At 42.4% G+C, this 13,630-nt stretch overlaps 1 protein-coding gene across 1 annotated transcript in view; it reads right to left on the bottom strand.

The window, feature by feature from the left end:
* The window catches only part of slc40a1 (solute carrier family 40 member 1), a 37,479-nt gene extending 25,376 nt beyond the window's left edge, over window positions 1–12,103 (bottom strand). The window contains exons 1-3 of the mRNA XM_080198837.1: window positions 11,631–12,103; window positions 11,392–11,459; window positions 1,719–1,878 (exon numbers count right to left, since the gene is read on the bottom strand). Of these exons, the coding sequence (XP_080054963.1) occupies window positions 1,719–1,878; window positions 11,392–11,459; window positions 11,631–11,673 (271 nt within the window). The 5' untranslated portion in view covers window positions 11,674–12,103. The remainder of the gene's footprint in view (window positions 1–1,718; window positions 1,879–11,391; window positions 11,460–11,630) is intronic.
* Between the last annotated feature and the right edge of the window lie 1,527 nt (window positions 12,104–13,630).

Below are 13,630 nucleotides of genomic sequence, written 5' to 3'. Positions count from 1 at the left end.
CCAGCAGAGTGTGCCTCATCCTCAGTGGCATTGAGTACTTGGAGCCCATGTACACTGACAAAATTTTCTCTAGTCAGCACTTGACTGCTAAACCTTCAGATTTGTGGTTCAGATGCTCTTTCAGAATCAATGAGCCAAACGGTTTCCTTGTACACTGTTGGGATTCTATGATTCTATGCTTATTTTATTAGCACAGCATTCACCTAGCAACTTTGTTCACTCTTTGACAAAAATAACCCCCTAGGAACTGCAGAGGAGTGAAAGACACATGGGTGGTTGTGGACATAAATATCCGAAATCTAAAATTCCTTGGATAAAATGTAAATGGAAAGGCTAATGGAATGTGGATCTTTATCTTAAGGGCAGAAAATGAAAGTGAAAAGTTATGCTTCAGCTGAAAGAAGCCTTGCTCAGATCATGGTCAGAATTCTCTGATCTCGATGCCAACACTGCCAGTGAGGATGGAGAATTTGACACTCAGTCAAATCTCCATTCATAGCAGTGGGACTGAAGAATCCCAAATTCGGGTGAGGTTGGAGAATTCCGGCCCATGTCTGGTCTCCGTCTACAGAAATGGCAATGCAAGCTCAAAATCCAGAGAGACTCGGAAAGTGTGATTCACTCTGGCCAGATTCCAAGTTACGACCTTCCAGCCCCCTCGCCGGCAGAGTTGCGTGAAACATGCCTTGGGACCCCTGGAAGCTCATTTTAATACATTAGTGAGTAAGTTCTTCAGAACTTCCTACCTCACCGGATATTCAACGGATGCCAGCATAATGCCCCCCTGACACTACCCCTCAGCAAAAGGTGGCACTGCCAGGTTGGTACCATGCCTGTGGCAAACCTGGCCCTGCCAACTTGTGCCAAGGGGAAGGTCCGGTGAGATCCTCATGGGAGAGGGGAGGGTTTCATTCAGATTTGGTTGCGGATGAAGAGCAGGAGATGCTGGTGACGGCTCCGACTGTGGGGCAGGGGAGGGGGAGGGGGAAACACATTTGTTTTCTCGCCAGAAGCAAATTTTTTGGAAAGATTCCCCCCACTGGGTTCTGAGTTGAGCATCAATCACCAGGAAAGCCTCACCCCAGAATGAAACCAGAGTTTATCTGTTAAATTCTCAGGACAGACTTCATAACCTTGGCTCGTGTTCCTTGAGTTTCAACAATTGAGGTTTTTAAAATGATAATGATAAAAAGACAATGGTAATTTTTAAATGACAATGATTCATTCAGATAATGACAAAGAAATAATTTTCTCTGGTGGAGTAATCCAAAACAAGGGGCATAAATTTGGACTGAAGTCATTTAGGACTGAATTGTGGAAGTTATTTTTCACAATGTTGTGGAAATCTAGAATGCATTTCTCCTAAAGGCTGTAGCTAGTGTATCCATTGAAATAGACATGCCTGACCTTGCAAGATTCTCGCTAGATGAGGATATCAAGGATATAAGCAGTGTTGCTTAAGTAGAATTGAAGTACAGCCCAGTCACACTATTGAAAGTTAGATCAAATTCGGTGGACTGAATAACCTACTCCTGTTTCGAAAGTCCCATAACTCAGTACTGCAGTGTTACATAAAATTATCCATATTATTCTACATTTTGTAAATTTAGCCCCAAAACAATAAAGAAATTGGATTTTTTTAAAAAGCTGTATATTTAAAGCTGTATATTTAACACAGACGTTCTGCAGAGGTAAAGGCACAGTGGACTAATCCATACCTTTAAGCCTGGGAGTTCTGTCCACCCAGTCACCAATGATAGCTCCCAGCAATAGGACAGATCCTGCCACGACCAGTCCATAGACAGCTGTCAGAAGCAGACTGTTGCCATATAACTCCACCAAGAAGACTGACACAGCAAAGTGCCACATCCGATCTCCCTGCAACACAAAGTTCATTTAGCATTAGTCAAAAATTAAAAGTGCAATTTTAATAAATGTTCATTCATCCAGGTTCATGCTAAAGGTCTTCAAGTTTCTTTAAATAAAATTATTTCTTAAAAATAAAATTTGTTGGAATATTAATTAGTTTGATGCACTCTCAATCAAAACAATTTTGAAACACTCTCCTGTCAAGGTACGTGTTCAAATGGCAAGGTAAACCAGCTATTGCTGTTACTGACTAGACATTACGGAAGAAAGCTAGGGCAGGTAGTTGACCTGGTACAATGGAAGGCATGTCCCTTCCCAAACTCAAATTAGAATGAAAACTCGGTCTGATAAGGAATGAAGCAATGCAATGCACCTCCTGTCTGCTAAAAGCAGTTCACCTTCATTTTAATTTTCGGAGAATTGGAGGAGCAGGAAGCTCATTTTTAAAAATATGTATCAGTTTTATCTGTGGTGGTTTAACTGCAATTAGGGCAGACACAACACGGTTTCATTAAAGGGAAGTCGAGTCTGACAAATTTACTGGAGTTCTATGAGGATGTGTCTAGGGCAGTGGATAGAGGAGAGCCGGTGGATGTGGTCTTTCTGGATTTTCAGAAGGCGTTTGACAAGGTACCTCACAAGAGGTTATTGCAGAAGGTCAGGGGACATGGAGTTGGGGGTAGGGTGTTAGCGTGGATAGAGGATTGGTTGTCAAATAGGAGGCAGAGAGTGGGGGTCAATGGGTGCTATTCGGATTGGCGGTTGGTGACTAGTGGGGTGCCCCAGGGGTCGGTGCTGGGGCCTCAGCTATTTACCATTTATATAGATGATCTGGAGGAGGGAACCGAGTGCAGGGTGTCGAAATTTGCTGATGACACCAAGATTGGGGGAAAGGCAAATTGTGCGGAGGGTGTGGAGAGTCTGCAGAAGGATCTAGATAGGCTGGGCGAATGGGCCAGGAAATGGCAAATGGAATTTAATGTTGGCAAATGTGAGGTGGTCCACTTTGGTAGGAAGAATGGTAGGAAGGACTATTACTTACGTGGCGAAAAACTGCAGCAGGCGACGGTGCAGAGGGACCTCGGGGTCCTTGTGCATGAGTCGCAAAAACCCAGCTTGCAGGTGCAGCAGGTGGTCAGGAAGGCGAATGGGATGCTGGCCTTCATAGCGAGGGGGATTGAATATAAAAGTAGGGAGGTCTTGCTGCAGCTGTATAGGGCATTGGTGAGGCCGCAGCTGGAGTACTGTGTGCAGTTTTGGGCGCCGCACCTGCGCAAGGATATTTTGGCCCTGGAGGGAGTGCAGAGGAGGTTTACTAGGCTGATACCGGAGTTGAGGGGATTGAGCTATGAGGAGAGGCTGAATAAACTAGGCTTGTACTGGTTAGAGTTTAGAAGAATGAGGGGAGATCTCGTTGAGACGTATAAGATGATGAATGGGATGGATAGGATAGAGGTGGAGAGACTCTTCCCGCTCAAAAAAGACAGTAGGACTAGGGGGCACAGCCTCAAGATAAAGGGGAGGCGGTTTAGAACGGAGTTGAGGAGGAACTTCTTCACTCAAAGGGTGGTGAATCTCTGGAATTCTCTGCCCGTTGAAGTGGTGGAGGCTGCCTCGCTAAATATTTTTAAGAAGCGGGTTGATGGGTTCTTGATAAGAGAGGGGATTAAGGGTTATGGGGAGAGGGCGGGAAAGTGGAACTGAGCCACGACAGATCAGCCATGATCTTATTGAATGGCGGGGCAGGCTCGAAGGGCTAGATGGCCTACTCCTGCTCCTATTTCTTATGTTCTTATGTATTCATGGGATAAAAAAAGCCTTTAATGAAGCTTCAAATGGCAACCCTCTAATGGAGAAAGCAGCATGGTATAATTAATTACAATTGTTTCCAATGGTAAGCTTACCTCCAACCACTGGTGACAGAGGAAATTGAGGGGAGAATTAATTGAGGCATATAAAATTATAAAGGCCTGAGGCAGAATAGATTTTAAAAATCCTATTTCCCTTAGCAAAGGTCAATAACCAAGGGACTTAGTGCATAGTAATCAGCAGAAGTTAGAGTTTGAGGGAAATGATTGTCACCCAGAAGGTTGTGAGGGTGTGGATTTCATTGTCTGATAAGGTGGCAGAGGAAGGAATCCTTGTTGTATTTTAACATTCTTAAATATGCATTTGAAGTGTTGTCACCTAAAGGGCTACAGATCAAGAGCTAGAAAATGGGATGAGGTAAGGTAGCTCTTTCATGGATATGATGGGCTGGATGACCTCCTTTGTACGGTCACTTTGTTTTGACATTTCTATGCTCTGAATGCTCTGACTGTTCGTGCCCAACCACTACTGCCAGTGAGAGCAGAGAACTTGATGCTCAGCCAAATCTCCATTCAGTTTGGCGGGGCCAGAGAATCCCAGTGGCAGCCAAGATCAACCCTATGTTTCTAAATAACTTGTACTTTAGCTAAATGGTCTCAGACCAAATGCCTTGGTCTTAATCACAGTCCAGCCGACTTCTTTATTCACTCCTCCTGGCATCAGAAAATATCTTTGTCAGATTCACAAAGTGTTCTAATAGTCCATGCATGATATCCTGCATGTGACCAGTATGTTCTACTACTGCCAAGCCTGCCTTCCATTACGCATTGGCATGCAATGAAATGAAATCAAATGCTAAATCATGGTACCATGGTCTCATAGACGCAGAGACTCATCACAGGAGATGGTTTTCCAAATGCCTCCTTAAAGGGGAGAGTGTCACGTGAGGCAAACATAAATGTTTGACTCCCAAAACCACTGGATAACCACTGGATATTATTCCAACGGAGGTCCAGAGTATATTTTCCCACTGTTGGCATGTACAATATTTCTGCTAAGTAGCACAACAGGTACACAGAAACAGACTATTCAGCCTTCTGAGGTTGTTCCAACTTTCAGTGAGACAGTGGTTGATCCATAAATTGGACTCTTAAATCAGCCTCGCAGGTAGCAGATGTGGTTAAGAAGATGTATGGTGTACTGGTCTTCATCAATCGAGGGATTGAGTTTAGGAGTCGGGAGATAATGCTGCAGCTTTATAAGACCCTGGTCAGACCCCTCTTGGGGTACTGTGCTCAGTTCTGGTCGCCTCATTACAGGAGGAATGTGGAAGCTATTGAAAGGGTGCAGAGGAGATTTACATGCCATTGGGTGGCATGCCTTAAGTAGATAGGTTGAGGGAGCTTGGTCCTTTCTCCTTAGAGAGACGAAGGATGAGAGGTGACTTGATAGAGGCGTATAAGACGTTGAGAGGTGTAGATCAGGTGGATTCTCAGAGGCTTTTTCCCAGGGCTGGAATGGTTGCTATGAGAGGACACATGTTTAAGGTGCTGGGGAGTAGGTACAGAGGAGGTGTCAGGGGTAAGTTTTTCACTCAGAGGGTGGTAGGTGAGTGGAATCGGCTGCCATCAATGGTGGTGGAGGCAAATTCAGTAGGGTCTTTTAAGAGAGCTCTGGATGAGTACATGGGACTTAATAGGATTGTGGATTATAGGTAATCCCAGTACATAGGAATATGATCGGCGCAACTTGTGGGCCGAAGAGCCTGTTTGTGCTGTAGTTTTTCTATGTTCTATTTCTATGTTCTATGTAATATAAATCCATATATCTTACCCCACCAACTTTGCCTCATATCATTCGATATATTTGGTTAACAGTAACCTATTGATCTTAGATTTAAAATTAACAATTGAACCATCGTCAATTACCATTGCAGAAAAGAGTTCCAAACTTCTCCTGCCCTTTTACATGTGGAGGTGTTTCCTATCTCCACTCCTGAAAAAGAGGATTTGATTAATCTTTTAAGGTAATAAGGAGTACTGATGAAATGGATAGAGGGAAACTATTTCAGCTGGTTGGGAAGTCTAGAGCTTGGGAACATAGTCTACAATTGGAGCCAGCTCTTTTCAGGAGTGGATATAGGAAACACCTCCACATGTAAAAGGGCGGGAGAAGCTTGGAACTCTTTTCTGCAATGGTAATTGACGATGGTTCAGTTGTTAATTTTAAATCTAAGATTAATAAGTTACTGTTAACCAAATATATCGAATGATATGAGGCAAAGTTGGTGGGGTAAGATATATGGATTTATATTACATATACATCTCAAATTTGTGTTATCTTTCTTCAGGATTTACTCCTTGGTGTTCAGGTATCATTCTCATAAATCTACACTGCACTCCTTCTGAGGCCAATATATCCTTCCGAAGGTGTGATGCTCAGAAGCACTTTCAATACCCCAGCTATAATGGTAATAAAGTCATCTTTAGGGAATAAGGTTGTGAGTTCAAGATCCATTCAGTCCATAGCCTGGAACTTCAGTGCAGTACTGAGGGACTGCTGCATAGTGGGAAGTGCTGCCTTTCCAATGATAGCCTAAAGTCAGGCTCCATCTAATTGTTTAGGTCAGGGGTTCCCAAGCTGAGGTCCACAGATCCCTGCTATGCACAACAGGCAGCTACCATGTAACCAGCAAATGCTCGTTCAAAAGGAGCAACTGAGCTATTTCGAGAATAATTACAGCAATGAAATAAGCCAATCTTGGAGCTGATTGCATCCAGTGATCCAGGAAGCCTTCTCTGATCAGCCCATTTGATTTATTTCACCTTGCTGTTACTACTAGAAAAGCCCCCTGCCATCAACTTAAATTGATTCTGAAAATGGAGCTGGCGAGGAGCAACGAGGGGCCAAGATAGAGCTGTGTGAGAGAGTTCAGGTCTCTCTGAGACCTGGATGAGAGAATGGGGTGTGAGTGTATGTGGGAGAGGGGAGCGGGTTAGGCTTTGGAGAGTCACGGCTGAGAGAGTAGATGGGGAGTGTGTGTGTTGGGGGAGGTAGGGAGCGTTTGTATTTGGAGAATACATGGGAGAGAGCAGGGAGTTTTGGGCCTCAGAAAGGCATTTGTGTGTGAGAGAGGGGATGAGTTTGTACGTCAGGGGGGTGGTGGAATGGGGGTGAGTGTGTATGGTGTGAGCATGTGAATGTGAGAGTGTATGAGGGAGCGAGGTGAGAGTGTATGAGGGTGCGAGGTGAGTCTGTGTGTGTGAGGGAGCAAGGTGAGTCTGTGTGTGTCTGTAATGAGAACTGCTTTCCTCATTTCTCCCAGTAAAAATGACAAAAGCTAAGATTTATGTATTTATTTAATAAGAGAACTTCTAATTATTACCAGATTGCCCACTTCTAAAGTGGATATTATTTCCAGGGCTTAATGTTAACGGGCCATGTGTGGGTGGCTGACAAATGTATTTGTGATTGTGTTCATCCTCCCAATTCTAATACAAACATAGATATAGCTACAAAACACTGGTTTACATTTGACTTCTGTGTTTGTACCAATTTCAAAGCAAAAAAAGAGGTGTCAACATTAACAGAATGCTTGGAGTTCCTTGATGCTCTTGGGAGGTCACTAGTTTGGGAAAGCCTGGTTTAGATAAATATAAAATATCTCAAGATTAGAGAATTCATCCCTCAGCCAACATTGCCAAATGGATCATTAATCTTCCTGATGTTTCTGGGACCCTGCTGTGTACAAATTGATTGCCATGTTTGCCTACAAAACAACAATGGCTACATTTCAAAAGCAACTAATTGACTGTGAAGCATTAGTGACATCGTCAGAACCTGAAAGTGCAATATGCAAATGAAAGTTTTTCTTGCCTCATCCAACTCTGAGCTGGGTATATGGGAACCTGAAAGCTATGATTGCAGGCTGTTTCAATGTGTCTGCAGTGTTCTGAATAACTCTGGATTGTCAACAAGACTAATTCTGAAACTTTCATATGAATGTAATCCATCGAATCCCTACAGTGGGACTAATGTGGGACTGCTGCTCATGTGTTTCAAATACGTTGAATATTTTGTTTAATTCAAGTAGATTTCAAGTTATTTTTCTCAACTCAATACGTCACTGTTACATTACCGCTTGAATATATCAAACACCTCCTATATTCAAATAATAATGTAATTCCTGTAGTGTGCTACCCACCACCTCCTGTTATACTGTGCCAAGAAAGTTTATTGTTTTTAAAATAGAATTATATACAAAACATTTGAATAGTTGAACTTTGACACAAATGGGATAACTATTTTGTATGCTATTATTTTATTGTGTAGTGATTATATTTATGAAGTATAAACAAAATATCTGATCTGGATAATCTTATACAGGGCATCATTATATTAAAATACAGATTTTCAACAGGATTTGATTGCTGCTGACATGAGGATTGATTTAGTTCAGTTTGGCTAGACAGCTGGTTTGTGATGCAGAATGATATCAACAGCGCGGGTTCAATTCCAGTACTGGCTGGGGTTATTCATGAAGGTCCACCTTCTCAACCTGCCCCTTGCCTGAGGTGTGGTGATCCTCAGGTTAAATCTTCCCTCAAAGGGGAAAGAAGCCTGTGGTCATCTCAGATTATGGCAACTTTACCTTGATTTACTCCTTCCAGCAGTGTAGGCTAGTCATGTCTGTTTCCAGAAGTTATGCCTCACTCAAGGCATGCAACATAATTTTTTTTTTAAATTCAATCATGGGATGTGGGTGTTGCTGGCTAGGCCAGCATTTATTGCCCATCTCTTGTTGCCCTTGGGAAGGTGATGGTAAGCTGCCTTCTAGAACAGTTGCACCCTGCGGTGCTCCAGCTGTTAGGGAGGGGATTCAAGAATGTTGACCCAGCGACAATAAAGGAATGGTAATGTGTGTCTTGGTTTGTTGCCACGTAGTCTGGTTTCAATCATTTTTGTTTCTTTTGTAGCAGTTGAATACAACTAAGTGGCTTGCTAGGCTATTTCAGAGGGTATTTAACAGCCAACCATATTGCGGTGGGTCTAGAGTCACATGTAGCCCAGACCAAGTAAGGACGGCAGATTTAAAGTTTATTTATTAATGTCACAAGTAGGCTTACATAAAGTTACTATGAAAATCCACTAGTTGCCATACTCCAGTGCCTGTTCGGGTACACTGAGGGAGAATTTAGCATGGCGAATGCACCTAACCAGCAAGTTTTTTTGGACTCTGGAGGACCCGGAGGAAACGCACGCAGACACGGGGAGAACGTGCAAACTCCACACCGACATTAACCCAAGCTGGGAATCGAACCTGGGTCCCTGGCGCTGTGAGGCAGAAGTGCTCACCACTGTGCCACCATGCTGCCCAGATTTCCTTCCATAAAGGGTTTTTCCAACAATTGACAATGGTTTCATTAGGCTTTCAATTCTAGGTTTTTTAAATTAAGTTTAAATCAGATTCAACCCGGGTCCACAGAGCATTACGCTTGTTTTCTACTGCACTGAGAATACCACTGCACCACTGCCTCTCCCTATTAATGGTAAATATTCCGCTGCATTGTACTAGAAATTTGAGCTGAACTATTAGACCTTGGAGAAGAGGTCCACAGGATAGACAGGCAAGACAATGGGAGCCACCAAAGCAGACCGTGTTATGTTATATTATAGCATTTTTAGCCATCAAATGGTCTGCTTTATTCTTTTATACCACAGAAACATATTACTGACAAGCATTTGCAATTGCGAAATATTGATTCAGAGCCCAGTTGTAACACAGTGTGTGCAGATTCTTGCGCAGATAAGAATACAGTTTGTATAAACACCCACTAGATGGTCTTTTTTGGAGGGCAGGAACTGAGGAGCACAAATTATTACAATTAGAATTAAAAGTTTAATTCTTACTCAGTATGGCTTGTTGCATTCTGTATGGTGTGCTTATTACATAAAAAGACTAATCCATCCCAGTTACAAGACTGGAGAGGAACAAGAAAAGGAATTAGATGTGAAACACAGCCACAAGAATTGAGACAAACTAGTAATTGCAAAAACACAGCTAAAAAAACAGAAATAGTACAGTGCAGAAAAGTGTGGGGTGGGTAGTACAAGCAAAGTAAAGAATAAGCTTTCAAAAAGAAACTAGAATAAAACAGATCGCAAAATTCTCCAAAGTAAAAGGTAGAGAAGGGAGTCCAAAAAAGTAATGACAATGGAGAAAATGAAGCATTTTGAAGCATAGGCAAAAAACAATGCACTGAGAGTGTCTCGAGCATGTCTGTTCCCACTATAAAATCCTTCCTGTCCCTTGCCTTTTGGGCCTGCATGTGGAGTTAGGTTACAATATGTCAATTCTCCAATAGAGGTAGCAAAAAAATAAGACATTGCATCTTATAAGGACTTCAATGTTCTTAGGACTTCCCAAAGTACTGCAGCCAATTAATTACTTTTGAAGTGACAGCCACTGTTGTTCTCTATGCAAATGCAGCAACCAGTCTTTGCACTGAAATGTTCTAAATAAAGCTTAGAGATGTTGGTTGAGGAAGGAATATTGGCCAGGAACCCTGCGCTTATTTGAATTGTGCCGTGGGATCTTTTACATTCACCTGATTAGGCAGACAGGCCTCCATTTAGCTCCTCACCCAAACGACAGATCTGCTATTCCTCAGTCCTGCCCCGAAGAGCCAGCTTGGAATATTAACTCAAACCCTAGACTGCTTGTTTAAGCAACAGCCTACTGATTCAGAGGCAAGAGTGAGCCAAGCTAATATTCTGGCTATTAAACGCTCATTGAATCATTAAGATTAAAATAAAGGAAGTAAAATATGTTCCATTTTTCTGTTTTAGGGTATTTAAAATGTTGGTTGAAATTTACTGTTTGCAGTAAAGTTCTTTGGAAATAAGATTGGAACACAATACACCAACATAGTTTTCAGTCAAGGTAACAGTTAGCATTTCAGTGTTGAATATGCCCTCACCTATGAAGCCTCTCCTGTTGCAGCTTTTCATCTCAACTGCTAGCTCTGGACTGTGATTAAGTAGACAATTCAGTGCCATATTTCATAGAATCATAGATTCCCTACAGTGCACAGGGAGGTTCATCGAGTCTGTCCCAACAACAATCCCACCCAGGCCTTATCCCCATAACCCCATGTATTCACTCTGCTAAGCCCCCCTGCCGCTAAGGGGCAATTTAGCATGGCCAATCCACCTAACCTACACCATTTTAAATTCATCTTACATATTTCATGGAGTTGCACAAGAACAGCAGATTTGATGGACAGATGGCTTATGGTGGTCTAATGAATTTTGTCCAGGAACCCCCAATGACCTTATTCATCTCTCGCCGGCTTTGGGGCCAAGCTGATATTTATCTCGTTCATCCCGAATTTATCCTGTTCAGTTTCTGAATGTTTCAGACGTGTGGATCTCATCTGTTTCACAATTTAGCTCTTTATTTGCGAAAAGATGTCACTCGGGTGACATTTGTCTGGCTGCATCCCAATTGTGTTGGCGAGGGTGCCTCTGTTCACCTCTCCCAGAAGGACCATTAGCATTTCACTGGAAGCACTGAACAGGGGAAACCGTCAAGCCAGTTCGATGCTGTGACAAAGCCACCAGCTGAGGAATCCTTACCTAACTAACCAATTTTCACATAATGGCAGGCAAATAGAAATACAGAAAACTGCAGTCTTCAGCAGCCGAGCTTACCCAAGTTGATAGCCCATGGCAAAGGTAAATGAGAAAGCCGGTAGTCTTGAAGTATCCAACAAAAGAAGCTGTCATTGAAAAAGATGAGAAAAGTACATGTTTCAGGTTAGTCAATTGAAAATAAAGGGCAGCCCAGTAAAGCATATCTATTATTGATGTATGTTAGTTGCATATATTAAATATCCTCAAATATGAATTTAAAGTTCAATTGTAAAATGATGTATCGCCAAACTACTTACCACAGCAGCTCTTATTATTAGACCTGGTTTCAGTCTTCTCCATATTTAAAGGTAGTTTTTGTTATCTTTGGCAGTTTTTTCTTCCAGTCTGATTCTAACTCTTAATAATACTTGTTTTTTTAAAAAAAAGAATCTGATTTAGAAAAGTACACCAGAGAAAGCCAGTTTCTGAAATGGCCTGCGCCGCTAATTGTTTTGTTATTCGGGTTTCCAGACTTAGCTAGCACTGTAGCTGAAGTCGGAAAAGTGTTGTCGCTAGAATGTAATGTTAGGGCTAAAGCCTAACAACCCCATGAGAGCAGCCTCACGGTCCGGGTCCCAACTTCGAACAGTTCACATCATTTGAGAGTTTTGAAGGTTCTGTTCAAAGGTACTTCCTGAGGAGAGAAGGCGGCCCCCGTGACGTGAATCTGGAGAGATAAGCTTCGCTGAGTAATAACTGGAGCTGTGCAAACCCCGACCAGGAGCCCCAGCACTGAATACATGTACACTCGCTGGAACAGCGCTGCTACTTCCATCGCTTCCGCTGCCAGCCCTGACCCTTTCCTGTCCTTTTCATTGCTTTTTCCACACTTAACACTTCTTGACTGCTTCAAGAAACAGACCCAGGAATGTACGTGATCAATTAGTCTTTGATTTGATTTATTATTGTCACATGTTTGGGGTACAGGGAAAAGTATTGTTTCTCGAGCACTAAGCAGACAAAACATACCATTCACAGAATACATCGAAGAGAAGAAAGTGAGAGGGTGCTGGATTTAGTCATAGCTAAGGTGTAGAAAAAGATCAACTTGATATATGGTAGGTCCATTCAAAAGTCTGATGGCAGCAGGTAAGAAGCTGTTCTTGAATCCGTTGGTACGTGTTTACAGACTTTTGTATCTTTTTTCCTGATGGAAGAAAATGGAACAGAGTATGTCCGGGGAGCGGGGTATGTCTTGACCATGCTGGCGATGGGAAGTATAGACGGAGTCAATGTACGGGAGGTCAGTTTGCGTGATGGACTGGGCTACATTCACAATGTGGACTGGGGTAAACACAGTAAGAAGTCTCACAACACCAGGTTAAAGTCCAACAGGTTTATTTGGTAGCAAAAGCCACTAGCTTTCAGAGCACTGCCCCTTCATCAGATGCCCCTTCCTTACCTGATGAAGGGCAGTGTTCCGAAAGCTAGTGGTTTTTGTTACCAAGTAAACCTGTTGGACTTTAACCTGGTGTTGTGAGACTTCTTACTATATTCACACCCCTTTGTAGTTTCTTGCGGTCTTGGTCAGAACAGGAGCCATACCAAGCTGTGAAACATCCAGAAAAGATACTTTCCATGGTGCATCTGTAAAAGTTGGTGAGATTTGTAGTGGACATGTCGAATTTCCTTAGCCTCCTGAGAAAGTACAGGCATTGGTGGGCTTTCTTAACTAAAGCATCAGCACGGAGCGACTAGTTCAGGTTGCTGGTGATCTGGGTACCTAGAGACTTGAAGTTCTCGACCATCTCCACTTCATCACCATTGACGTAGACAGGGGCGTGTCCTCCACTACTTCCTGAAATCAATGACTATCTCCTTGGTTTTACTGACATTGAGGGAGAGATTACTGTCATTGCATTATTGCACTAGGTTCTCTATCTCTTTCCTGTACGCCATCTCATCATTGCTTGAGATCCATCCCACTACAGTGGTGTCATCAGCAAACTTGAAAATTAAGTTGTATGAGTGGACTATAATGATAGATGCGCTTAGTCACCTCAATGTAAGACAATTGACATTATTGGCTCCAAATAATGCAAACTGACCTTTTTTTTCCATTTCACTGATATTTCTTAAATCCACTATATATTACCAAAGTATTTCCATCATATTTATAAGATTTTAACAAGTCAGCAAAATATTAAAGCTATGCCTTGAAATTTAAACATTGGGTAAATTTTCAACTTAATGGACAAAATAATTTAACATTTCTCATTGGTGTTCCAGGTAAGTGGACCATTAAAGAGTTTATTTA

This window comes from Carcharhinus amblyrhynchos, chromosome 11, assembly GCF_965287045.1.
Source record: "Carcharhinus amblyrhynchos chromosome 11, sCarAmb.v2.hapA, whole genome shotgun sequence".
Classification (NCBI taxonomy): Eukaryota; Metazoa; Chordata; class Chondrichthyes; order Carcharhiniformes; family Carcharhinidae; genus Carcharhinus; species Carcharhinus amblyrhynchos.
Note: the sequence above shows the minus strand (reverse complement) of the source record. Positions and strands in the feature narration are given on the sequence as shown.